Source organism: Limulus polyphemus, unplaced genomic scaffold, assembly GCF_000517525.1.
Source record: "Limulus polyphemus unplaced genomic scaffold, Limulus_polyphemus-2.1.2 Scaffold1641, whole genome shotgun sequence".
NCBI lineage: Eukaryota > Metazoa > Arthropoda > Merostomata > Xiphosura > Limulidae > Limulus > Limulus polyphemus.
Genome location: NW_013667251.1, coordinates 124,352 through 152,099, shown reverse-complemented (window position 1 = coordinate 152,099; position 27,748 = coordinate 124,352). Strand labels below are relative to the sequence as shown.

General features: G+C 31.5%; 1 protein-coding gene across 6 annotated transcripts in view; it reads left to right on the top strand.

The window, feature by feature from the left end:
- The window catches only part of LOC106464407 (tyrosine-protein phosphatase Lar-like), a 129,545-nt gene extending 102,038 nt beyond the window's left edge, over window positions 1-27,507 (top strand). For 5 of the 6 annotated variants that reach the window (XM_022392099.1, XM_022392102.1, XM_022392100.1 and 2 more), the window contains 12 exons: window positions 3,942-4,131; window positions 4,946-5,040; window positions 5,982-6,198; window positions 7,515-7,684; window positions 9,821-10,003; window positions 10,451-10,671; window positions 11,129-11,378; window positions 13,132-13,437; window positions 16,360-16,473; window positions 16,897-17,051; window positions 24,079-24,214; window positions 26,770-27,507. In XM_022392099.1, coding sequence (XP_022247807.1) covers window positions 3,942-4,131; window positions 4,946-5,040; window positions 5,982-6,198; window positions 7,515-7,684; window positions 9,821-10,003; window positions 10,451-10,671; window positions 11,129-11,378; window positions 13,132-13,437; window positions 16,360-16,473; window positions 16,897-17,051; window positions 24,079-24,214; window positions 26,770-26,838 — 2,106 coding nt within the window. In that variant the 3' untranslated portion in view covers window positions 26,839-27,507. The remainder of the gene's footprint in view (window positions 1-3,941; window positions 4,132-4,945; window positions 5,041-5,981; window positions 6,199-7,514; window positions 7,685-9,820; window positions 10,004-10,450; window positions 10,672-11,128; window positions 11,379-13,131; window positions 13,438-16,359; window positions 16,474-16,896; window positions 17,052-24,078; window positions 24,215-26,769) is intronic. The other variant, XM_022392101.1, reaches the window with a different exon arrangement.
- The last annotated feature ends 241 nt before the right edge of the window (window positions 27,508-27,748 follow it).

Genomic DNA, 27,748 nt, shown 5'->3' with positions numbered 1-27,748 from the left:
CTTTGCGCGAAATTCAAAACAAACAAAACAAACAAACAATACTTACATGTATATTTCATTGTGCCATGTGTATCTGTAGGGCTTTTGTTTCCATGTTTTTCTACCCCTGTTTTAACCTAGAAGTGGAAAGGTTTATTGCCCTGTAATTCTTCCTCACTACTACATTTTGTAGTTGTAAAAAATATGCATCTACAACAATTTACTATAAGTGGGAACAATGTCACATTGAACAACAAAGGGGAACAACACTACATTGACACAACAAGTGAGAACAATGTTATATGGAAAAAATCATTGACCTGCCAGAACTTTTAATGTTATTTATTTTATTATGTCTCCGCAGAGATACGTACTGTTTTTCTATTCTTTCTTTCTTTCTTTTTCTTCCAAACACTTTTCAATTGGCTTCCATTCTTTAATTTTTTTGGCAGATTGACTTGAAACTTAGTAGGGTTATAACTTGGTCCAATACACCCAGAAATCTTTTTTCATTTGGGCTTTTTCAGGGGTTTTATAGGGTCAAAGGTAAAATAACTGAACAATGTATATTTTGGCTTCTTTGTGGTCATGCTTACAACAGTCAAGACAAAAATTGTCACAAGTATAAATTTTAATGCACCCAACACATTGACATACAAAAAAATTAGATTTGCCCATTTTGGGTCATTGTGAGGTCAGAGTTCACAGAAAAGCATAATTTTAAGGTTTTTCAGCAATTACTTTGCCATATTTTGGCCAATTTACATATGATTTGAGACAAAGATACTTTTTTATAGGTTTGATACATATACATACAAAAATATGGGTATACCCATTTTTGGTCATTTTATGGGAGTCAAAAGGTTAAATAAACCAATAATTTTAGGGATTTTGGTCAATTACTTAACCTTGTTTTGATCAATTTACATGGAATTTTGTACAAAGATATTTTTCTGTAGGCAATATACATTGACAAACAAAAATGTTGGACTTACCCATTTTTATTAATTACAGGGGGTTCAACCACGGCCGTCTTATCGCATGGGCACACAGGGCAGTTGTCCGAGGGCCCCAAGATTCAATTTTGAAAGTAAAAATTAAGGTTCATATTATTAAAGTAGCAATGCTGTTAATGTGAAATCGAGGCCTCCTTACCTGGCTGGCACAGCAGCACTCCAGCACTTTTTGCATTTTTGTATACGTGTTTTTGCATTTTTATATACGTGTAATACAAGCAGTCCTAATGCAAATGTTCAAGAGTTGTTAAAAGTTGAATGAACTCTCAAACAGCTCAGAGTATGCAGCTGATATATAATAAACAAATAGCACCACCTCAGCCAGTGTTATTACTCCATGGCCTTATTATTAGCAAAAATACCAATGTTTTTCAGCAACCCGAAATTTCCCCCCATAGCATGGTTCAAGATCAGCCAGAAGATATGGTAAATATCATTTAAATTTTAGTTGTTTATTGTTTGGGTACCGTACTGTCCAGCCAAGTAAAGAACCAATTTCTTATAATAATAATATTAATGATTATGAAGTTATATCGAAAAGAAAAGAAAAAAAAGATACGCTAGTCTGTTCAAAGCATTCTAACGTTAGTCTCATTAGCCTAATGTATGTTTGTACAGTAAATGGAGCTTAGGCTTACCCACTTGTTTACACACTGCGTCATTTACAGTTTTATTGATCAAAGTATGCTCAAATTACACCACATAACTACAAAGTAAGTGAATAAATGTTCATGCTACATCATATTAGGCCCGAAGAGTGAATTTCATTAAACTTTTTTGAACCAAAAAACAAATTTTCATAAAAAAAACCGCCACTCTCAAAAAATCACCTAATTTGCATACAAATATCATGCAAATTAGCATGAAATTGATATTTATAGAAAGCTTAAGTTATAAGCTTTAAAATAAGTTACAATTGTCATTATGATATCTGTACACAAATATTTTTAAAAAATTAATTTGTAAATCATATAGTATTCGGTATAGGCCCAGGTTAAAGCTCAGGACATAATGGGTCAATATTTGGCAAATTTTTGGCTTTCAATTCATAACATTTGAGGAGCTTCCTGGACCCATAACAGGGCTTTGCCCCTGGACTCCACTAGGGATGTACTCTGTTGTACGCATGTGCGGTTCAGCCAAGGTGAAATAAATGTTTCCCAAACCGGAAACCCTCAAAGAATTGGCAACCCCAAAGAAAATTGCTTGCTCGACCCTTCCTTAAATTCATGGTAAAGGTGAATATGCACGACCACACGTAAATGCAGTGCTGTTACTAGGCATTTGTTTTTTTAAATTACTGTCCTCACCTGGGTCATTTGTGTATCACATTCGCGTGTCCAGATTTGAAATATAGCAATGAAGATAAACGAGCAAGAAAGTGAAGTGTGCGTCTTACCAGATATGATGGGTCAGCGGAACAAATACTTCTCCACGAAAGTGAAAAATTCAAGGTTGAAACATACCTTCCTATTCTGGACTCACTGAACTCTGACCTGACTAAATGTGCAGAAGCCTACAAAAGTATTGGAAATCTGTTTAACTTCTTCAGTCAGTTAAAAACAATTGACTGTAATGAGCTTAGTCAAAGATGTGAAAAAATTGGCTAATGCTTATCATGAATTACTCAATGAATGCAAGCAATTCAAGCACTACATTGTCCACGATGAAAAACGCAAGACTCTTCCAGACATGTACAGCAAACTCATTTCAGATAAGTTGAAATCTGTGTTTTCCAATGTTGAAATCGCACTCAGAATATTCATGTGCATGATGGTGACCAACTGTACCAGAGAGCATTCATTTTCCAGGTTGGAACTTACAAAGAATCATCTTCGCAGCACAATGGGACAGCAGCAGTTGAATCTGCTTTTCCTCAAAAACATAGACTTTCAACCAATTATAAAGCAATTTCCTGCAGTACATTGCTTTGCCGTTGGGGGGGGGGGGCAGTACATTGCTTTGCCTGGAAGCCTTAAATATTCTTAAGATGGCCCTGAGTTGAACATGCCACAAAAACATAATTTTAGGTGTTTTTGACAATTACCATATTTCAGACAACTTACATAAGATTTGGTACAAGGAGACTTTTTATAGGTTCCAAATAGAGGTATAAGCAATTTTGGAATTTTTGTCTTTTGCTCAGTTTTGCAGCAAGGAAAGCACAATTTGGGGTTTTTGTGAACTATTCATGTATTTCTCAACCAACTTGCATGGGATTTGGTACAAAGATAGCTACTTGCAGGTCCCAAACAGTGATCTAAACAGTTTTCAATTTTTCTGGTGTCAAAATTGGTGATGTTGGGATTGCATGGTGGAGACATGTTGCATTCATCCACAAATGTTGGCCTCTTTAATTTCTTTCATTTTTTCTGTTTAGATTGATATTGGTGAAAGAACATCTAGTTAATATAACACACCCAAATATATCCATTTCCTTGTTAGTATTTATTATAACATACCTAAATATGACTTAACAATGATTGATCAAAGTGTTCAGGTTTCCTTTCAGTCATTTTTTTACAGACCAAATTTAATAGCATACTTTAAGATCTGGTGCTTGACTTGCAACTTGGAGGTCAAGGGATCAAACCATTGCCCTTTCAGCTATTATAGTGTCAGAGTGTGATGATCAATCCCAATATTTATTGATAAAGAATAACAAAAGAATTAGAAATGGGTGGTGTTGACTTACTGCCTCACCTCTTTTCTGTCACTTCAATATTAGGGACAAGTTAGTGCAGATAGCCATCAAGCAATTTTACACAAAATTCAACAAACTATTCTGTATGGCTGGTTCTTTCAAACAGGTCCTATATACCTCCTGCTGTACAACCACGTTTATTGATAAATTGTACTCGATTCTTGTTCTTTTTAACAGATCCTCCAGTCTACTACTGTAACATTTGTAGTGATAATATTTTTTTCTACTTTATTTCTTAACAGATCTTGTACACACAAACTGCTGTGGCTGATCTAGAACTGTGGAGACGTAAGAAAGTACCTCTCACCTGGTCAGCGGAACTTACGGCTCTAGACAGCCATGCTACCTATTCTATCAGGGTTGCTGCTTATACTAAACCAGAGAGATTAGGCCATTTGTCTGAAGTAATCACTGTCACCATTGTCCCCACAGGTACAGGCACCCTTAGTTTTTAGTTTTTATAAAATTTTTGAGATTAATGAACTAGCTACTAACCTATTCTTGTCACTGTTTACTTCACAGGCATTATTGCATCATCTGTGCTCTTTCTTATTAAAATAAGTAACATTTTTAATGTCAGAAACATGAAAAAGTAATTGCTAAAAATATTGTCTTGATTGATTACATGTAATGTTGGAAGAAATAAAACCAATTTTAACGAATGGAAAGGTACATCTGTTTTGTTCTGAACTAGCTCCTAGTTTCATTTTTGTTTTGTATTTGAATTGTGTGCTGAAAGTCTTGTATTGTTTAAAATATACATTAGACTTTCTGCAGACAACTAGGAGTTAATAGCCAGCTATAAGCAACCATACTTGTAAAGCACAAAAAAAAAGACATTAAAACAACTGTTCCTAGAAAGACACATTAACATATAGAAATTACTGTGAATTATCATAAAATGTAAAATGTATACAAGTTTTATATGTTCTTGCTACAGAACCACTTGTAAAAAACTGATTAACTGGTGTGTTTCTTTACCCATTTTACTAGGTTTCAGTAGTAAATCTTGTTTGTTTTTTGTTTGAAGTTAAGCACAAAGCTACACAGTAGGCTATCTGTGCTCTGCCCATCACGGATATCAAAACCCGGTTTTTAACGTTGTAAGTCCGCAGACATAAGAAAACCTTATGTAACATTCTACTCACCCAGACAGCCAAATGAAAAGAAAGGATTAAAATATCAAAGTTTAGTTACCAACTCTATTGAATGTCACTAAAATTGCTCATTTGGTTTTGTGTTTCAGATGTCCCTACTCAACTCCGAGCTCATGGCGTTACTACCCACAGTATGATTTTGTCTTGGCGACATCCTCAAAAGTTAAATCCCATTCAGTATAAGGTAGGGCATTTCCAACAACAACAAGAAAAAAAAAGATAACAACCATTATCAACTTTGGCTTTCATGTGGGTTGAGCTTCATCATCTCCTGATAATTTTGTTTGTTTGTACAATAGCTGTATAATACATAAGAGTAAACAAATAACATGCTTCACTCATAAGTATTTTAGAAAAAATATCATTTGGAAATCAGTTGTCAATTTGATATGTGTTATTGATTTAAAACTGTGGAATTGGTAAAGGCAGAATCACCTAACCTTATTTATTGACTTTCTTACATCTGTTAAAAACGGAACTATACTGAAGATCAAAACCTCGTGTTTTAAATATTACTCTCTTAAACCTGGTTCATGTACTTTGTTACATTTGTTGAAAATGAAATATGTTGGAGATGAAAAGTTCATGCCATATGTGTTACTTCAGTCTAGCTAGAGAACAAATAAGGGTAGGTTACCAAATCTGGTTCTTGTACAGTGTTTCATGTGAAATGAAATATGTCAGAGACCAAAGGCCTAGGTCTTACTGTTTTGTAACTTGAGAAGGGTAAAATCATGAACCTGATACATGCAAAGTGTTACATAATCTAATGCATGCTTCTTGATTTCAGATCTCTTTTGGTAGTAATGTAGTGCATGTTTCTTGATTTCAGATCTCTTTTGGTAGTAATGTAGTGCATGTTTCTTGATTTCAGGTCTCTTTTTGTAGTAATGTAATGCGTGTTTCTTGATTTCAGGTCTCTTTTGGTAGTAATGTAGTGCATGTTTCTTGATTTCAGATCTCTTTTTGTAGTAATGTAATGCGTGTTTCTTGATTTCAGGTCTCTTTTGGTAGCAATGTAATGCATGTTTCTTGATTTCAAGTTTCTTTTGGTAAAAGTTTAATGCATACCTTTTGATTTCAGGTCTCTTTCGGTGGTAATTAACACATTCTTCTTGATTTCAGGTCTCTTTTGGTGCTCACAAAGAATTTCATGACAGTCAGAGGGTCCTTCAGACATTAACAATACCAACTCAGGCCATTTTCATTGAATCCAACAGAACTGAGTACAAGATAGATGACCTTATGCCATTTACCACATACCAAGTTAATATCACTGCCATACCCCCAGAAGGAAGCTACCGGCCTCCTGCCAAAATATCTGTTACGACAGCCAGAGCAGGTGAATATTATATTTTTGGAATTTTAATTTTCCTGTGCTTCTGTTGGTATATCATAATAAAATCCTTTTTTTTATTGTTCCAACCACTTTTATGTATAAGGTAAGACAGAATAATGTTTCATTGAAACAGCTCAACAGTAATTTTCCTAAAAATATTGATGAATAAATATAAAATGTGTAGACAAACCAATCCCTTGAATCAAAACATATATGAAATATGATTGTCTAGTGGGCCATTTACAACTGCCTTGTGTCGATTTCTTGCATTGTGTTTATTTTTAAGCAAAGGAGACTGACTGCAATGCATTGTTGGCAAATATGTTTGGGTTTCAATACAATGGGCACATCCAGCACAATATAGCACTCAAGTTTGCTAAGTAGCCACAGGGATTTTTTTCCAATGGATGCCACAATTCCTTGTCATATTACTGAATGCAAGGAAAGACTACTAATAAAGTGAGCACTTTTTTGACAGTTGTCATATCTATAAGAAGTGTCAAAGGTGAGATATTCCATTGAATTTAGATCAGTTTATTTGACATGGTACAATAAGATCATGGAAAAATATGTATATAAACTTAAGAACAACAAATATATACTTAAACATGTTCCCCTCTTTGTGCGTTTTTTCCAATCATGCTTCTATCTTCAAAATAGTTCTTTCAATCAATTGACAGTGAAAATCCTGTTTTTTCTCATGAAATTCTGTCACAAAGAGACATTTTTGTTTCTCAGATTAATTGTTCAGACTGATGGATCGATGTTGATATCAATATGAAATTTTATGAATTGCAAAAATTGAATAATTTTGCTTCAATGTACTCTTGAAGCATTTTGATATATATATATATTTGTTCTTCAATTAACTACTTGGGAGATACACAGTGTAACAGACAGACATATGGCTATTTTATATATAGATAACAGGGGTATAGTCTTAGCATGAAACATTTTTTTATTGCTATTAGATGAGTTAAATAACTTTGTAAAAAGGATATTACAGAAAATTAATATATCTTTCATATCAACTACAATGCTGTAATGTTATGTTATTTATATTTTTAATAAGTCCTTATAATGAAATAAAAAGATCTTAAACTGAAGAAAATGTACAATAATAAATTGAGAATACCAAATACTTCATCTGCTTGGTTCTAGCTAGATATCAATGTAAAAAAAAATTATTGTATTATTTTTAACTTATAATCATGTACAAAATACAAGATATCAGAAGCAATTTCATGGAAGTAAAAATTATTTAATTTGTTCTCTTAATAATAGACATTAAGGTTATTTAAGCTGTCTTATTTAAATAGCACCCAAACCTATGGTCAAGCCTGACACGGTAGGTGTCAGTAAAGAAAATGAGATCATCCTAATCCTTCCACAAGCATCAGAAGAGTTTGGGTTGATCAGTCACTACTTTCTGGTGGTAGTTCCAGCTGAAGAAGCACGTGATGATCCTGACACCTACACTATTGAGGAGGTAAATTCAATGACGAGAAGCCCACTTTTAGAAAATAAAGTTCAGGGATGGCTTGAATGGGTAATAAAAGAAATTTTACTACAAGTAACAAATGTACAGTGTTTTGTCAAATCCTGTGTCTGTGTAAATTACTTGTACCTGATGATGATAAAAGCTTGTCGAAATGTTGTACATTGGTTACTTGTAATAAAGTTTCTTTCATTACCCATTCAAGCCATCTCCAAACTTTATTGAGGAAGTAATTTCAGTTGGCTATTAGATTTACATTTAAAAGTAAAGGAGGAAAATCTTAATCATTCATTTCAAACCTTTATTTTGCTATATCAATAATTTAAGTTAATAGAAAGAAACCTTTATTTTGCTATCTTGTGTGTAAAATTAATAGACTTAAGATTTAAAGCTAAGTGAGAGTTAAGGGTAAAACTGATTGCTTGTGTTAAGAACATTTTAGAATAAATTGTCGTCAGAATTCAAATTTTAGAAGTCAGAATTGTTTTATGGACAGCAATAAATTCCAGTTCATATAACTTGCATAAATTCTATAGTTTTGTTAATATAGTTTGTCAAGTGGATTTTGGAGTGAGAAATAAACCAATTTTTGTGATACACTGATAAATCTTGAATGGTATCAGAAACTTGTATAATTATATAAGCCTCCCTCAAAACAAATGCTGCTTTTCTCAACAATTTAAAATATAATTAACCCACTAAACTATTCAATTATCTTCTTACTATTAAAATATGACTTCCACAAAAGTAACTTTTAAAAAGGCTTTTTTAATGTCATATTTCTTGAAGCAAGCTTAAAACTTGAGTTCCCAGATTACTTAATCTCTCTAAATTTATTTCTGTGACTGACATTCTTTTCATTTTGAATTTTCTTTCAGTTCTTTTATTAACATCCTTTCTAATAATTGTTTGATTTTTCAATTGTCATTTTTCTATTGTTATATGTTCTAAAGCAGAATGCTATACCCAATAATTGTCTTTAATATCCCTACAGCCAAATGACATCATTTTAAAAATTACATTTAATCAAATGACATGCTTCCAAATGTTTGTTATCCATTTGAATAATCAACTGTAATAAGTGTTTGTTTTCCAGCTGAACAGTGGTTTTAGTGTTCTATCTGTGTGACCTGTTTCCAGTCATAAATTGTTTGTTATTCCATATAAATGACACACTTACAATAGTGTATTTAGTTTCCATGTTAGTGTAACACATTTCTATCTGTTGCTTGTTTGTTTCACCTAAATGATGTTTTCAATAATTGCTTGTTCCTTTTCCAGTTGATTAGCATATATATTCAGATGTTGCTTTTTCTTGTTATTTCCAGTTGATTAGTGTATTCAGTTGTTGCTATTTTTGTTATTTCCAGTTGATTAGCATGTATTCAGTAATTGCTTTTTTGTTATTTCCAGTTATTAGCATGTATTCAGTAGTTGCTTTTTTGTTATTTCCATTTGATTAGTATGTATTCAGTAGTTGCTTTTTTTTGTTACTTCCAGTTGGTTAGCATGTATTCAGTAGTTGCTTTTTTTATTTCCAGTTGATTAGCATGTATTCAGTAGTTGCTTTTTTGTTATTTCCATTTGATTAGTATGTATTCAGTAGTTGCTTTTTTTTTGTCATTTCCAGTTGGTTAGCATGTATTCAGTAGTTGCTTTTTTATTTCCATTTGATTAGTATGTATTCAGTAGTTGCTTTTTTTTATTTCCATTTGATTAATATGTATTCAGTAATTGCTTTTTTTTGTTATTTCCAGTTGGTTAGCATGTATTCAGTAATTGCTTTTTTATTTACAGTTGGTTAGCATGTATTCAGTAGTTGCTTTTTTTATTTCCAGTTAATTAGCATGTATTCAGTAAATTGCTTTTTTATTTCCAGTTAATTAGCATGTATTCAGTAATTGCTTATTTTATTTCTAGTTGATTAGCATGTATTCAGTAGTTGCTTTTTTTATTTCCAGTTGGTTAGCATGTATTCAGTAGTTGCTTTTTTTATTTCCAGTTGAGTAGCATGTATTCAGTAGTTGCTTTTTTATTTCCAGTTGATTAGCATGTATTCAGTAGTTGCTTTTTTATTTCCAGTTGATTAGCATGTATTCAGTAGTTGCTTTTTTTTATTATTTCCAGTTGAATAATCTGGATACAAACAAACCAAGGCCATACATCGCTGCTAAGTTTTTACCACGTGACATGCCTAAGAACTTTCCTCTGGGTGATAATAATGATTATGGTGGCTACAACAACAAACAGCTACAGCATAATCAGAAGTACAGGATTTTCATGAGAGCTGTAGTTGATACTCCTCAAAAGGTAAAGACTTTTATTAAATATGGTTGTAAGATTTTAGGAAATACATATTGTGAATACATTTTGACATTATTAAAAATAGAAAATAATACTTACTTGTCTATTTATTTGAACATTAATGAATAATTTTCCATTCCAAGATTAACGTAGTACGTGTGCTAACTTGCATGATTGTTTAATTCTGCTAGTAACTGTAACAAGTTTCTTCACCTAAGTTTTACCTCAGATTTGCATATATAACAGTCAAAGGCCAGAAGATCATTAAAGTGAATATCTTAAGGTACTTCTGGTAATGTTTTAAATGAACAAGCTATTTCTAAACCTCATCCTTTTTCCTCTATTGCTAACTAAAGTAAAGAGGAAGTAGTGTTAACAGAATGGTGTACATCATTTTTCTTGAAGTTCTTATTGTATCTGTTATTTATATATATATATTGGGTGTTATTTTAGAATTTATACACCAGTAGTCCATTGTCTGATATCTTGAGCTTGGACATGGTCTTGTCTGGCCAGTCATCCCTTCCTGGTGCTAGTGGTGGGGACAGAACAAACAAAATGGATATTCATTTGGACAGTAGCACCAATGAGTCTGGTGTAGTTTGGGTGGTTGTTCCTATTATCCTGTGTCTATTGTTTATTTTGGGCATCACTATCTTCATCATTGTTAAAAGGTAAAAATTTGATTTATTATACTTAACGAACATGCCATTTTAACTGTTAAACCAATTTTTTTGATTCAGTTACAGTGTAGAAATTTTCTTTAATGTCTGAAGCCTCTGAAACATTTTTTCTACTGGGAAGGTGTAATGGTCTTTAATACCTTTGAAATACATGATGAAATACCCAAATTAAGTAGTTTCTGAAAAGTTTGACAACTTGTTCTTTGAAAAAAAGGAATCTACCTTATCTTTACCTGAGTTTGCATTATGAGTTATTCATTACTATATATTATCACTTGTTTGTGACTTTGCATTATCACTTATTTTTCCCTTGTTATTTATTTATTTATTCTTGGTTTTGTTTTGCACCCTTTTTTTTCAGTTTTTGCTGATTTTAGCATTTAGTTTTTAGTATCTTTTTTTTTTGTTGCTGACTTTTGTTATTAGAAAGTAGTGCAAATTTTTACAGGCGTTTCCCTAAACTTCGCAGACGACGTCAACTAAGCAAAGCATCAGTAGGGGAAACAACAAACAAGCTTCTTGTAAACTCTGCAGATAGAGATTTCACCACACACCCTACTGACCCTGTAGAACTACGACGTCTCAACTACCAGACACCAGCCATGATCAACCATCCTCCAATTCCTGTGACTGAGCTAGCCAATCATATTGAACGATTGAAAGCCAGTGATAACCAGAAGTTCTCACAAGAATATGAGGTTAGTATTTTTATATAAACTAAGATCTTTAGTGTTATCTTTTAACATTCATAAAGTAAAAAAAGTAGAGTTTAGAGCACTACAGATGTAAATATCAAATGACCAATAACTCCAGAAGTCATGCCCAATATTTCATTATAGCAGCAAAATTCTGGACACGTATAATATTTTCTGGAGTTATTAGTTATTTTATATATACTATTATAGCTTTAGTATTAGATCAATACTAATTCTACTCAGGTGGGAAAGCTTTAAAAGTATTAGAACAAGTTACTGTACTTTACCTCAAGTATTATGTCTTCAAACAGTGCTTTCAGTTAGACTTAATTTAACCAATTAAGTTAGATTATAAATCACATTTTTTGTAGGACAATCATTTTAGTTTTTTTTATTGTGTGTAGAACTTCATCAAATCGTAACTACATCTAACTTATAAGTGTATACTAAACAATCACCCAAAGTACCACAGATAGTCATTGTATAACCTTAAGTGCTATCCATGATTTATCTAATTACTTTTAAATGTAAAAAATGGGGACGTGAGAAATAGATTCATATTGTTTTTTAACGAGAGGAATAATTGAATAGAGTTGTTTAAACATTTGTTTAACAACAAGCTGCCCAGTGTCGGCTAACAATACGAAGAATTAAATTGTGGCAAAATGCTACAAGTTCTTCAAATACCTATAGTATGATAGGTTTCTTTTTTGTGAGTGTAAAACACTTAAATACACCATTTCGTCCGAGAGGAATAGTTATATCTCAAAAAGTTACTTTTGAATGCAATAGTCATATTTAATTACCAAGTAACAGCACAATTAACATCCAAATTTCTCCTATAAACTGTACTTCTGTGTCATTGGTTTAGTTCATTTTATTCATTGTATATTGTGGCATTGTTTCAAAGAACTTTCTTTTGTGTTTTATATAATACATTTTGGGGTCCTTGTAAAAAGTAGCTTCAGTTTCTTATTAAAAAATGTAGTCTGCTATGTGTACAAAAAATTAACATATACAGTATACTGGAAGTAGTTGTGGATATGCACAACCAGTTCGTACACATACAAGAGGCACAAACAATGAGTAATCACAACTAAATACTCAATTTATTATTAGTAAAGTACAAAAGATACAAAATAAAACCAATACACTAATATTTTGTATTTACTTTTAACCAGAGCAGTACACCATAAATATATCAACGTATGATTGTGAAAAAGTGTTTCAAATGTCTTTTATTACTCCACATAATTCCAGTTTAGGATTTCTTCTTTGACCACCTTTATTATCAACAATATTAGTTTTATGAAACCCTCTTTAGGGTTTCTACAGAACTCCGACTAAAACGAGAAATTCTGCCTCAGTTCTGTATCCTTAATCAGCCAAAATTTGATTTCTACTTTTTTCTTGTACTATTTCTGTCCTTGGAGCCATGGGTGCATTCAACACACTACTGCTAAGAATAGTATGACTGCCTGTAGTCTTATAGGCATTATACTGATATGTTGCTGTCTGATTGGTTGGGTGACAGAAAATCATAATGTAAGCTACTAACACATGACTGTACTCTGATGCAGCTCATTTTCAGATGGGGAGTAATCCTGTATTGTGTTCATTATTTTCATAAAATTACTAATTTTATTCACTGTTTCCACAATTATTTCCAATACTGTATATATTTTGAATGGCACAAAGCACTGAAAACTGTACATATATCACTTGCCTTCACTGGATTGTTTTTCTTTATTCTCAGTCAATTGAACCTGGTCAACAGTTCACCTGGGAAAATTCCAACCTTGAAGTCAACAAACCCAAAAACCGTTATGCTAACGTCATAGCTTACGATCATAGTCGTGTTGTTCTACAGATTGTAGATGGTATTCCTGGAACAGACTACATTAATGCTAACTACTGTGATGGGTATAGGAAGCAGAATGCCTACATTGCCACACAAGGGCCACTTTCTGAGACTGTGGGAGATTTCTGGCGCATGGTTTGGGAGCAGCGAAGTGCCACTATAGTTATGATGACCAAATTGGAAGAAAGGACTCGTATTAAAGTAGGTGCTTCTCAACTATAGAGTACGTAGTATTTGTCTACTAGCTCAAATATAAACGTTTTATTAGGTCTTTCCTTAAAAAGCCTAAATAATTTCAGAGATCATAATTTCCCCACTGACATGGATCTTTTAAACTGAGAAATAAATGTTGTTACAGCTGAGAACATTAATGAATGGTTACTAATCCTATACTGACCACTGTTTAAACTTTACCCAATAATGCGAGGAATTGTTTAACTTTAATATATCGTTTATTTATCACATTTACAAACATACACACTTGAGAAACAGAAGAGTGAACAAATAAATCATTTGTTACCAAAAAACTATCATTCACTAAAAAAGCAAAAAAAAATATTTTGTTTTCTGCTGTTACATTTTGCCATGCTGCATAATAAAAAAACTTGCTATTCATGCAATGAAAGTACTACTAAGCTGTGCAGTAATTTTATTATTTTATATACTGATGACGTTATTTATTCATGCAATGAAAGTACTACTTAGCTGTGCAGTTATTTTATTCTTTTATTCACTGGTGACATTATTTATTCATGCAATGAAAGTACTACTAAGCTGTGCAGTTATTTTATTTACTGGTGATGTTATTTATTCATGCAATGAAAGTACTACTAAGCTGTGCAGTTATTTTATTTACTGGTGATGTTATTTATTCATGCAATGAAAGTACTACTAAGCTGTGTAGTTATTTTATTTACTGGTGACGTTATTTATTCATGCAATGAAAGTACTACTAAGCTGTGTAGTTATTTTATTTACTGGTGACATTATTTATTCATGCAATGAAAGTACTACTAAGGCGTGCAGTTATTTTATTATTTTATTTACTGGTGACGTTATTTATTCCTCAAAATTCAAATCTGCAAAAAAAAATAAGAAATATTTATATCAAAATTTAAATCAAATAATATATTCTTGCATGTAACAATCAGTTGTTTTTTGTATTTATTTGATTATCTAGTGAATTTGCCCAGAAAAATGCATAATTTACTTGCACAGTTGTTTTACTGATTGCAAATCTAGGAGCTTTCTCTTTTACAGTCATTGTCTTTAGAATAAAACAAAAAAACCTATATATGGATAAAATTAAAATGGAAAAACATATTACATCCACTTTACATATGATTGATGTATGTAGTTACTTTATGTGCAATTTGACAGGCCTGATGTTTTAGTGGCTTCCCTTAGTGCTTTTATAATCCATTCTTTCTTGATACCAAAATGTCAACATTAATAACTTGCATATTTGGTTTGTCTTTTAAGTAAGTTACATGGCTAAAATAGGTACCATTTCTAGTCAGGCCAGTAAAATTTAAAGTGTGACTATTTTCTAGGTTATGTACACACTTGAGAAATAGTTCCAGTAGAATTATTATATACAAACTGACATTGATGGAGCCACACTTTGGTCCCTGATAGATTATTACAAGCTTACAACAGGGGCTCTTAAAATATTATTAAACACAATTTCAGTTTTGTGTTGTCTTAGATTTTACAAGATCTAAACAATTTATGAATTTTTTAAACTTTATTGTTTTTGTTACAGTTTGAAAAGTTAAAACACAATTCAATGCAAATTTTTATCCCTTTGTCAGCTTTGTAGAAAATATCTTATATATGTAGACACACACACACATACACGAAGGAAATCTAATTTTAAAATATACCAGTTTGAAGCACCTGGTAGTAACTTTAAAATATGGCAATAACAATGATCCGAAGGATGAATTTCCAAAAAAGACACAAATGTAGGAAAGATATGTCTTCTTAAAATAAAGAATTCAATACCATTCTAAGAATTGGATTCATAACTTAGGAATGCCAAGTCCATTTCTTCTTTTTTTTTTAACAAAGAAAATGACTAAAATTTACAATGTTACTTTTCAGAGCCATCATGGAGTTAAAAAAGTGATAATATTATTTGTTGTATATCCAACTTTGTAATCTAACATAACAAAAAAACGTTTGAAGTTATTTGTTAACACTTAAGCTGTACTCACTCTGTAGTAGTGTGTGTTGTGATTTAAACATATTATTTACTTGTATTAAGTAACATACCACGAACAGGTAAGAACTTCAGTTTTGAGACATAATCAGCTTATATTAACCTAGTTAGATCATTTATAAAGAATATTCAAGGAAATTTTGCATCTTCGTGGGATTGTATGAAATGTGATGGAGATTTTGTCCCTGAGGAAACTTCAACTGCTTGATGCTATCTGGCTTTAAGGCTGGACATCCATGCATGTATTACCAGTTTATTTTGCAACTGTTTGATTATTTTTTCATATGTGAGTCTAAAAAAGTAACCCTCATCTCTTAGTGCAGTGTGTCTGTAACTGTAAAACAAAATGTTCCATTCATTTATCAACTGCTTGATGCTATCTGGCTTTAAGGCTGGACATCCATGCATGTATTACCAGTTTATTTTGCAACTGTTTGATTATTTTTTCATATGTGAGTCAAAAAAGTAACCCTCATCTCTTAGTGCAGTGTGTCTGTAACTGTAAAACAAAATGTTCCATTCATTTATAGAGAGTGCATTATCCTAGAAAACACACGTATCTGTTACGGTGTTTGTGTAGTCTTTTATTTTATCACCTCAAATAACTGGGTCTTTGCTAATGTATAACAATGCAGGTATCTACTCTAGGATATTTGTTTTTATTATGGGTCTGAAAAGTTTGGTTGTTGTATTTTTTCCTTTGAAAACAAATAAGTGATTTTTCGTTTATATTGCCCATATTAGATGCTATATATTTGTCTAGAAATATAATATTAATGTAATATTTTACCTAAAAAGATTTTTTCCTATGTACGTTAATCTTTATTTCAATGTTAAATGCATTTCAAGGCAACTAATGTGAGTAATGTATGATAAATCTGACAATTCACTCATTACAGTGTGACCAGTACTGGCCATTGAGAGGAACAGAGATGTATGGCATGATGAATGTTGGTCTTGTGGACATACAGGAGTTAGCAACATATTGTATACGAACTTTTGTTCTACATAAAGTGAGTAAAATTTAACAGTAATATAAAGATTCAGGAAACTTTCGTACTTTGATATTGTAGTGAAACCAAACACTGTAAAGTTTTCCATCTGTGTCTACTTTTATGTTTCAGGTCAATACTCGTATCATTTAAGGATACAACAGTTTTTACCTTCAGGTTTCACTTACTTAAAAAACTAATAGAATTAATTTTAAGAACTTTTTTTCTGCTCTACATTTTGCTCCTAGAAGCCACTTATAGATAAGGATTTTACTGTTATATTTTTAACTCATCATTGTCAGCATAAGGCTTTCTTTTCTTGAAAGGACTAAACTCCTCTAAACAATGAACAAGACAAACTGTTTCGCAGTCAATGATAAGATTACTTTAAATAAAATATAAGCGATGAATATATAAATTACACTGATCCTGTTCTTCTAATAGCTGGGTTACCCAGAGAAACGTGAAGTGAGACAGTTCCAGTTCACAGCGTGGCCAGATCACGGAGTACCAGAACATCCAAGTCCTTTCCTCACATTTCTCCAGAGAATCCATTCTCTGAATCCATCTGATGCTGGCCCTATTGTCATTCACTGTAGGTAAGATGATATGTTCATCTTTCACTGTACATAAGGTGGTATGTTCATCATCTATTGCAGGGAGAGTACGTGGTATGTTCATCATTTTCTGCAGCCAAGTAGGCTAATATGTTCGTCATTTACTGCAAGGAGGTAGGATATTTTATTCATTATCCATTAAGATTAACCTCCAATTTCTTTGTCACACAAGGCCAACTACTAGGTCATGTTTGATTTGTTTCAAGTTAAGCACAAAGCAACACAATGGACTATCTGTGCTCTGCCCACCACAGGTTTCAAAACCCAGATTCTAGCATTGTAAGTCCACAGACATACTGCTGTGCAACTTGTGGGCAATTTAGTCACGAGTAAGATGTCTTCAAGACTTACTTTAAACTCTAGTTCCATCCCTGAGCAGTTTTCTCCAGGTACAATCTCCATTAGTTCTTGGATGTGAGAGTATAAATTCTGGGCAGGTACCTCTGTGTTCCCTGAAAGCACAGCATCTAGAACTGCATCATGGATAAAAATGTACTGATCCTCTGTCTGGACCATGTAGTTTCTCTGAGCTCTGAGGCAGGTCACATGTCCATAGATGTCAACGGTGTTCTCGTACCGTAATCGTTCCAGCATGGAGTCAATCACTATGTAACAGCCTGTCCTACCAACTCCTGCACTACATAGTAATATTCAAACAGAATAAAGATAAACAAATAACAAATTACCTCAATCATTGCAAACAAAACACGGACCTCGACTTGTAGCCATAATATAACTTTTTATAATATGAAGCTTTAAATAAGCTTTACGCTATATAATTAGGCTTCTCTGTACAATAAATATTTAATTCCTTTATACTTTTCAAAACAGGTGTATTCCAAATACTTTCATTTAGCATGTGATTAAATGATGAACATGCCATGCATTTACCTGCAGTGGAAAATGTATTAGTCACATACTCACATTAAACATACTACACTACTTGTAGTAGAAAATGAGCATTCCACCCTATTCACCAAAAAGAGAGCATATATTGATGCAAAAATTAAGAATGAAATTTCTGCTTGTGTATATTTCTTAGAAAAATTCAAGACTGAGATATTAAGGACTTAAATGAAAAATATTATATCGTTTATATATGTATATAAAATAAAAACCAGGTTTTCTGCGTATATCTTTTTAATGCATTCCTTTTAATTTGTCCATTGTAAGTAGCACTTTGGACAGACTTGTAGCTGCTACTGCTCTGTCCTAGCTGATGAGCTCTGATAGTATTAAAAAAAAAAAAAGACTTCTTCTAGCAGAGAAAGTTAAAATAATATCTAGCACTTGACCGTTGATAAGCTGCTAGGCAGGCAACATATGAAAAATACAAATTCTGCATGTTTCAAAAAAATAAATATTTTCATGAAAATTACAAAGACTATAATCCTTGGTATTGTTCAAAACTTTCATGATATTTTTTTTTCAGATGTTCAACTAGAAAGATGCATTTGATGTACAGTTTTGAAAACAGAACTCTTTATATCAAATATATACACATACATATCTCTTTTTTTTTATTCCTAATGAATTATCTTGCTTTATCAGCCAGGGCATTATCTCCCCATGTTTTATTTATCCTAACAAAACTCAACCAACAGCATCTTCTCTATGATATTTATTATATATATAAAACTAGAATGATTATGTTTTATATAAAAATTGAATTGTAAGTTTGACAGAATGAATTATAAGTGATAGGTAAAAATAGTTGAAATCATATTGCAGGCTTTAAAGTTCATTATGTATGATGAATTTTTATCTCTTGTAACTGAAAATATTTTTAGTAGTCTGTAAACTGTAACAAAAGTGTTTTGTTTTTATTTACAGAGACTTTCTGCTGTAAAATCTCAGCCTAATAGATTTATTAGTGCCAATCTTCCAATAAACAAGTTTAAAAACAGACTCATGAATATTTTGCCGTGTGAGTAACGACCTTTCATAATTTTCTTCTGAGTAATGATGGCTTGATTTTTACATGAATTTGCATATTGAGTATAAAGGATTCATTATAATCAGTGAACTCTTTCTAAACAGTTGCATTCTATAGCGATGCTCCAAAATTATTTTTTCAGTATGTAATTTAAAGTAATTATAATGAAAATTATTTTGTTTTGGTTTTACCGTGTTAATATTTTCAGGTAAGTTATTTGTTTCTTACTTTAAATGGGTTCTTTTGCTGTACATTTTCAGATGAAGCCACACGAGTGTGCCTTCAACATATCAGAGGTGTAGATGGGTCTGATTACATCAATGCAAGCTTCATTGATGTAAGATATTGTTCCTGTTTTTGTTTTTTCTTTTATAAACAGTATAATAAATTAAAAAATAATTTATTTAGACACATGAAGATTTACATTGTTGATAAAATCAATTTTTAAAATTATTATAAATTACAAATTAGTATAATTCCATAGAATTTTCTAGAATGATAGATTGGAAAGTCTTTGCGATTTCATGTCAATTAAACAGCTAATTTTTGTTTAATGAAGTTAAGCTATTGATGAAATAAATTTAATGTAGTTAAACTATTAAGGAAATATGATAGATTTGAATCTTAAATATATTTCTTGAAAAATAGCATCTAATTAACTGAAAAATTATTTACTGTTTTTTTTTTATTTGTCAAAGGTGTTTTTTTTATGTTATAAATAAATTCAAAAACAACATCCTGAACATTCTTCATTTTCAGGGTTATAAGTACCGTAATGCTTACATAGCCACACAAGGTCCACTTCCTGAAACAACAGAGGACTTCTGGAGGATGTTGTGGGAACACAACTCCAACATCATAGTTATATTAACCAAACTCAAAGAAGTTGGCAGAGTAAGTTTTTCTTTTTGGTTCAACTCTCTTGAAAATAAAATATGATGTTCACAACTAAACTGTCCATACATCATCTTTACTGTTTGTCATGATTTTCTTTGCTTTTAGAAAGACCTATAAAGGAATGGAGTCAGTTTATCTGTGTTTGGATGTTTCTTTGTGTTTTTTTTATGTGTGTATTTTAGTATTTAATGTAATCTGTCCCTATGAAGTTTATATGTGCCCTACACTTTATAGGGTGTTATATTAGGAATAGAACTTGTTGGCTCAAATCTGGTATAACAGATGACACCTCCTGTTTATTGTAATATAGGTAACCTATATTTAGTTGGGCATACCTGTGTTCAAGTTATACAAGTATTACCAACAAGAAAAAATGTCTGTAACATTTTAAAACATGAATATTACCCTTTGGAAATTATATTGAAATATATTGTAAGTAAAATTTTCTCCTACAGATATTAAATTAATTACATGCATCGGTTTTAAGTTTCATTGAAAATAGTGTCAAGTAAAACATGACTATAATTTTGACTCTATTCTCAACTATTCAGGAAAGATGTCATCAGTACTGGCCCAGTGAAAGATCCCAGCGGTACTTGTACTTTGTAGTTGATCCTATTACAGAGTACAACATGCCACAATATATCCTGAGAGAGTTTAAAGTAACAGATGCAAGGGTATTGTATCATAATCCTTCTGTCAAAATTGTATGTGATTTTATTATTACTAAAAAAAACATGAAGATATAATGCTTAGTGCCCAAAATCATTAAAAAATAGTCTTTTGAATCTTATTTTCATGTTTTAGCTTTGAAAGGGCATTTTTTTAATAAATATTAAATTCATTTCTTGCTTTGATTTATCATTTTATAAAGGTATTTGTTGGTTATTTTGTTTAAATAAAGAATTCCTCTTTCAGAGTTTTTTCTATATGAAATATTCCCCTTGTTTCTTTGTTTTTCCTAATCTGAAACTCTTCTATTCATGTGCTTTAGCAATTAATATTGGCCAATGAATCAAGATGTTAATAAACTTGTGAATTTAATCAAGAGAACATTTAAAGACTTAAGAAGTGTTATACAATATAACTTCTAAAGTGTTTTGAAAAAATTAACATTGGTATACTACTGAATTAGTTATCTTCTTCAAAAGTGTACAACAATAAAATAAGTAATATAAGATTAGTAAGAAAACTAGTGAATAACAAAGGAATAGCATGAAATCAACAGATTAAGTAATATTGGCAAAAAACATTATAGGATCAAAAAGGTTAGGAGAGGATAAGTATTCTAAAACTAGCAGCAAAGTGGATTTTTACAGTGCTCCTAACATTTCAAATCTTGTTAGTTCAAGTAATTCTTAAAGATGCAGGTAAAAACAATAAGCTGGTGTATGTTGTTAAAGGTTAATATTCAACTTTTGGAAAACATATTTTTAAGACAAGTGTTCTCACTCTTAGCTTCAAAACAGGTGTTTAAAATGTGTGTATTCTTACTTGTATTTGTAAAAAAGGATTTCAGTAATTAATACATGTTTTATCAGTTTTTTTCACTTTAAAGTAAACCTAATCTTTCACAATTCTCCTGCACACAACTAGGATGGGCAATCTCGGACCATTAGACAATTTCACTTCACAGAGTGGCCAGAGCAGGGAGTCCCTAAGTCAGGAGAAGGATTTATTGATTTTATAGGTCAAGTACACAAGACCAAAGAGCAGTTTGGTCAGGAGGGTCCCATTACAGTGCACTGTAGGTAAGAAAAGGGATTATTTACAATAATAGATTAAGATTAATGGAGAAAATACCAACATAATAGCAATAATCAAATTTCAGTTCTGTAGCTGCATTGTTCAACCAATTAATATTAACTTCTAATCAAAGCAGACTACCTGTATAGATCAGAACTAAGAATATATAATTGGTACTTGATATACTGAACAAAGAAATCTACAGATGGCTTTCTACTGTACAAACAATCTTGGCAAAATGTTATGCATCAGCAAAGACAAAATCGAAAAGTACAGCAACCGTGGTGTTTACAATTAACGTGTCAAGACTGCAATAATGTATAAACGGGTAAAACAGAACATTGCATAGAAACAGCAATTAAAGAACATTCTAGAAGCTGGAAATTAAGAAAAATAGATTCAACCTTTGTATTCAACCTTATTTAAACTAAACACCAATTTGATTGAGAAAAAACTGCAAAATTGTACACATAAAAAAAGGTAAAAAAAGCTAGATAGTCTGAAAATTTTAGAATAATTATGAAGTCTAAAAACAAATCCAGAAAAGTTCTAAATGACCAAACCAACTTAAACTCCTCCCCCACTTGTCTCAAGATGAATGTCAAGGTTACTTCTGGTTCTTTGGTTAAACATCTATTGGTGAAGGCCCGACTTTTACAAATCATTGATAAGTAATTAGTGTGTAAATATTACAGAAGTTTGAAATTAATGCTGAAGCCATTTACTCTAATATGAATAATAGGATATGAATCGGTAGAATGTTATAATTTAGTCATATCACTTCAGTACATTTCCTTGAGTTATCTAAGTAAATATTTACCCAAGATGTAAATATAATAACCAGATTGAAGGGGTATTTGTCTTTAATACATATTAAGTACAGGCCATGAATATGGAAAAGTCATAGAAATTTGCAAAAAGGTGGTCAAAAAAATATTGAAAAATATCAATAACCCTAGAAAAAGTATGGAAAAACTTTTTAAGCCTCCTTCTATCTCAAAACATATATGTGTACACAAACCATGCTTAGCTGTGAGAGTTATTGGTATATTCTAATATAGAATCTAATATGATAGATTAGACTAAATGTTGTTGTAAATAGAAAGGCTACTCTTTATTTTCTATCATAAAGCTGCATTGTTTAAGTTTGTAGATATCTTATTTTTTCTGTGGTCTGAAATAAGTATGCTGTGAACTTTTCATTACCCTTTATAACAAGGTAAAATGGTGTTAATTAGGTAGAATTATGAAGGAAAGTTGAAATATCAGTCTCAAATGTATACATGTTCTGTTATGAAAAATATGGAAAACTAGAGAAAATAATTTTAGAAAGAATTTGTTCACTTTGAACTAAACTGTTTGGTTACTGATTATTCTTATAGCTTAAACTTGGTTTCTCCTTCAAGATGTCATACAACAATGAAGTTCATGATATTAAGAAAATATTTGTTTATATCATGCAAATATAGAAATAAAACTACATTAAATATATCCATTTAAGTTTTGCTTATAACCATGAGTGAGTACATATTAAGTTTTATTTAATTAGATGTGTGTAAAAAACTCAAACATGGTGAAACAAAAAGACTATTTTCGGATGACTCAGGGGAAAAGACAGTTTAACTATAAATGAAGATCCAGAGACACAGAAATTTTAATTTTCCATGTATTCAAACCTCATGTTATTATATGTTCTTACATGTTAAATAATACCTTTACATATGTTTAAGTAGATGTCCTCTTTCCTTTTTAATGAATAGATGGCTATTTGCTGTTTATCACTTACATGGTTTTGCCAGTGTTAGGCTTAACTTCTCCAGTTACATAATCCACATTTTGTTTTTTAATATTATAGTTCTATTCACTGTTAGAATAAGTTTCTGTCAGTTTTTCTTCTGGATCATACTGTTTTAATACACTAGTTCTTATTGTTCAAATTGGGGCTTGGCATGGTCTGGTTATTCGAGATCCATCTCTTGCAATATGCACATCACAGGTTCAAATTCAGTTACCAAACATGCTTGCCCTTTCAGCCATGTGTGAATTATAATGTGACAATAAATCCCACTTTTCACTGGTAAAAGAGTAACCCAACGGTTGGCATTGTGTGGTGTTGACTAGCTGTCTTCTCTCTAGTTTATCACTTATAAATTAGGGACAACTAGCACAGATAACCCTTGAATAGCTTCCCAGTGGCTCTGTAATAAGTCTGAAAGCTTATAACACTAAAAACCAGGTTTAAATAACTGTTGTGGGCACAGAACAGGTAGCCCTTTGTGTAACAAACAAAAAGCCCTGAAGGAAGTTTGCATGTAATTCAACAAACAGAAGATAATAATCTTTTTCTTCTTTTTTCTATTTTGCTCAAGTAAAATTATTTTTAAATAATTTATAGAAAATTTATCTTTCTTCTTCTCTGATTGACTTTAGTGCTGGAGTTGGCAGAACAGGTGTGTTCATCAGCCTTAGTATAGTCTTAGAAAGAATGCAAGATGAAGGGGTCGTTGACATATTTCAGACTGTTAGGACATTACGAACACAGAGACCAGGGATGGTTCAAACTGAGGTAAAGTATAGACTGTTGGTACAGTAATAATTTCTATGAATTAATGTGGAAAGTTAACATTTTATACCTGTTGAAGGTGATTTGATAGTAATTAACACTCACACTTAATGGCACCACCTACAAAGTCTATATTTATGGCATTACTTTATCGCTGATGTAATATCCTTTCTTCTGTTATTACAAAGGCTTAATTTATACACTTAAAGGTTTATTAGTTATTTATTCTCCTATTAACATTTAGTACTATAAGTTAGTTTTATTTTGGTTTATAATAATTAACACATTGTACCAATAATATAAAATTTTCAACTAAGCTACAACAACCCTTTACTTGTGACACTTTATTCATTAAAAATAGAATACATAACTTAATAAGTCAAAGTTTTAAAAATGATTTTAATTTGGAAATTAAAGTGTTAATGAAAAATGCATTAAAAAAACAGTCCTCAGTGAGCCCTGCCATACACCTCATTCTGTACTAATAAGTTCATTTGTTAATATGCCACCTTTTATTTGATACATTTTCATCACTCCCCTCCAAACAAAAAGATTAGGGAGGTACAGCAATGTATAGCAACATATAGTTTCCAATCAATATTTAAACTTCCCTATGGGATGTGGAAAAATACTATTAACTGAGTGGTTAAAGGTGAAGATTAATATTTCAAAATTAGAATTTTGGTATCTGTGCAAAAGAAAACATACCCATGAAATACACAAACACAATATTTATCAGCTTACCGAAACAGGACCAAAAAAACATTATGGTTGATTGAGGTCAACCATTCTATATATGCTATTTTTAAAATTGTTTAAAAAAATTACAGCAGATCCTATTGATATAACACTCAGTCTGCAAGTCAGTTGGTGGGCTACAGAAGGTTGTCATGGTTTCTGATATTTAAGTAAGAACCCTAAAAAATGTTTTCCAATAAATTACTTGATCTTTAAAACTAAAAAAACAATGCTTTACTGCCAAAAGAACTCGCCTCTCAATAGTGTTCTTCCATGAAGACACAAAGCTTAGGAGGTTTGCCATACTGTGTTTCTCTGGCACAAAGCAGTAGAAGTGTTCATGTTTAAGCAGATCTCACACTTAACTACCTTATGGCAGCAAGTTTGCTTTGTTGAGTCTTCCTAAGCAATCTTTATCTCAACAGAACTTGCAAAAACCATAGAGGAAACTGCTTTATCAAGCTGAGGAAATGGGTCTTGTGGGGGCACTGTAGTGTTTTCTGTGGAATTTTGAATTGAGGTTTGGGTTTCACTGCATATATCCTGAAAACTAGTGTGAATTCAGTGATGCTGGTGGCCAATCCACATCTCAGATATCACAAGGACTGTAAATCTCTATTCATAATTTTCAAAAAGATAATATCATAAAATTGTATTTATGAATCAATCCAAACATGTCTCACAGACTGGGTGTTAGATAATCTAAGTGAAATATTTCAAGATATTGATTCATAAAATCAATCAAAACAATAAATAATTGTTTATGTTTTCTTTTCACATATTCACTCAATCTCATTGTCAAGAGGTTTTGTATATATTAATGCAATATTTCAGTATTCATCATTTTAAGAGAAAGTCCTCTGTGTATCTCCTTCAGATCTTGATGGATTTTCATGTCAATATAGTTTATATTATAGAACTGTACTAGATTGCTTAGGGACCTGAATTATTTCAATACCATGTTTAGTTGAATCAATTTAACCAAAAATATCAGGTTTTTCTTATTTAGGACTTATACAGAATATGTTAGTCCTTTTCTACAACTAGCAGAAACAGTGCCCTACTGGAGGCTATTACTCATCATAGTATTCATACCTCATTGGAAAAAATGTAGAAAATATAAACATTTTCTAAAAAAGTATTTTTTTCTGGAAAGTACTGCACGGAAATGTATTCACATTGTGCTCTTTTAGTCATACTCAACTTATTGCATCAAAATGATTCAATGTACAAAGATTAAAATTTTCATAAATTGTAATGTTTTTACATATTAAAAGTGCTACCCTTTATTGAAAAAATATTTTGTTTTTAAAAATTTCAGTTTTTTAGCACTACATTTCAAAATTGCATCAATAAAAATATAATCAAACCCTCACATACAATCTCAGTAAAAATCACATTCTTGTTGTGAGGAGAGTACTTTTATTTAAAATTGTGTTCTGTTATAAATAAATGGTTGTTATACATACCATAGTTATTTTTCAAATTGTGTGAATCTTACCCAAAGTGTGAAATATTTTTATGGAGTTTTGTTTGTGGTGCCATGCAATAGATGGGGCTATATTTCATAAGCCTCAATCTCTACTTCTGGCATTGAGATCTTGTTGTATTTTAGCACAACAGATAACTCCATTGTATTTACTACTTCAGTCACATAGATATATAGACGGCCATGCCATTTCTCCATTAGAGTAAGATACCATTTTATGTATCTGAAAATAAAAAATATATTTTGTTTTTAACATAAAGTTTATTATAGTGTTTCTTTAGAGTACATTGTTTATGTACATTAAATTAACATAAGTATATGTTCTTTTCAGGATCAGTACAGATTTTGTTATAGTGCTGGACTAGAATACCTTGGTTCTTTTGATCACTATACAAACTAGTGATGCTCAACAAAAGGTTCTCAATACGCACTACTTGTTTTGATAAACTTGATAGATTGGGGAAAACATATTACCTTGTATGGTTTCGTGGAGAGAGCTAGGACCCATATTCAGTTTCTCAGATCCTGGAAGGCTTATGTTTGTTGTTTATAACAGCATAGTGTACGTGGTGTTTCCGTGGTAAAAATATATAGGCAAACTAAAAAGCAAAGCATCATAATACTTATTTGATATCACTTGGTGGCCTTCACCTGAAACTATATTGTATTTCTTTACCCATCCCCTCTCAGTTTTAGGTATGTTTATGGGTATGACATATATCTTGTTGAATCATAACTGTGGATAGTTAAAGACATTCCATGATACAAACAGTAGCAGTTTATTATCAACAGTGGTAATACACAAGAAAAGAACACTGCGACCAAGATGCTAAGAGAGTGAATAAAGTAGTGATTTTGTTTAATAAAGAGATAGGCAGTCAAGAAATGACAAATTGCTAAAACATCATTCAGATAACAAAACCGGCATATCTTAGTGAAGATCCTAGGAAGGAGAAGACACATTAATAGGCAAGAAAAGAAGTCATTCTTAACAAAGAAGGAAGGAAGGAAATAATGCGAGATTAAAGAACAAGAGAAGAATGGCCTAATAGGAAGTGGGATGTAGAAATCAAGAAAAAGATACAATACTAGATAAGAACCATAAAATAAGGGAAGATACTCCATAGCAAACAAGAAAAAAAAGCATCTTAGAAGAGAGGTGAAGAAAAAGTATACATTGGTAAACAAATAATAAAATGTTAAAATAGAGGGGCACAAAGTTTACAGGAAGAGACAAGTTATGTATATAGACAATAACACAAGTCCAAGTGAAATACCTAACAAAAAGAAATTAGGAATAAATTATATTA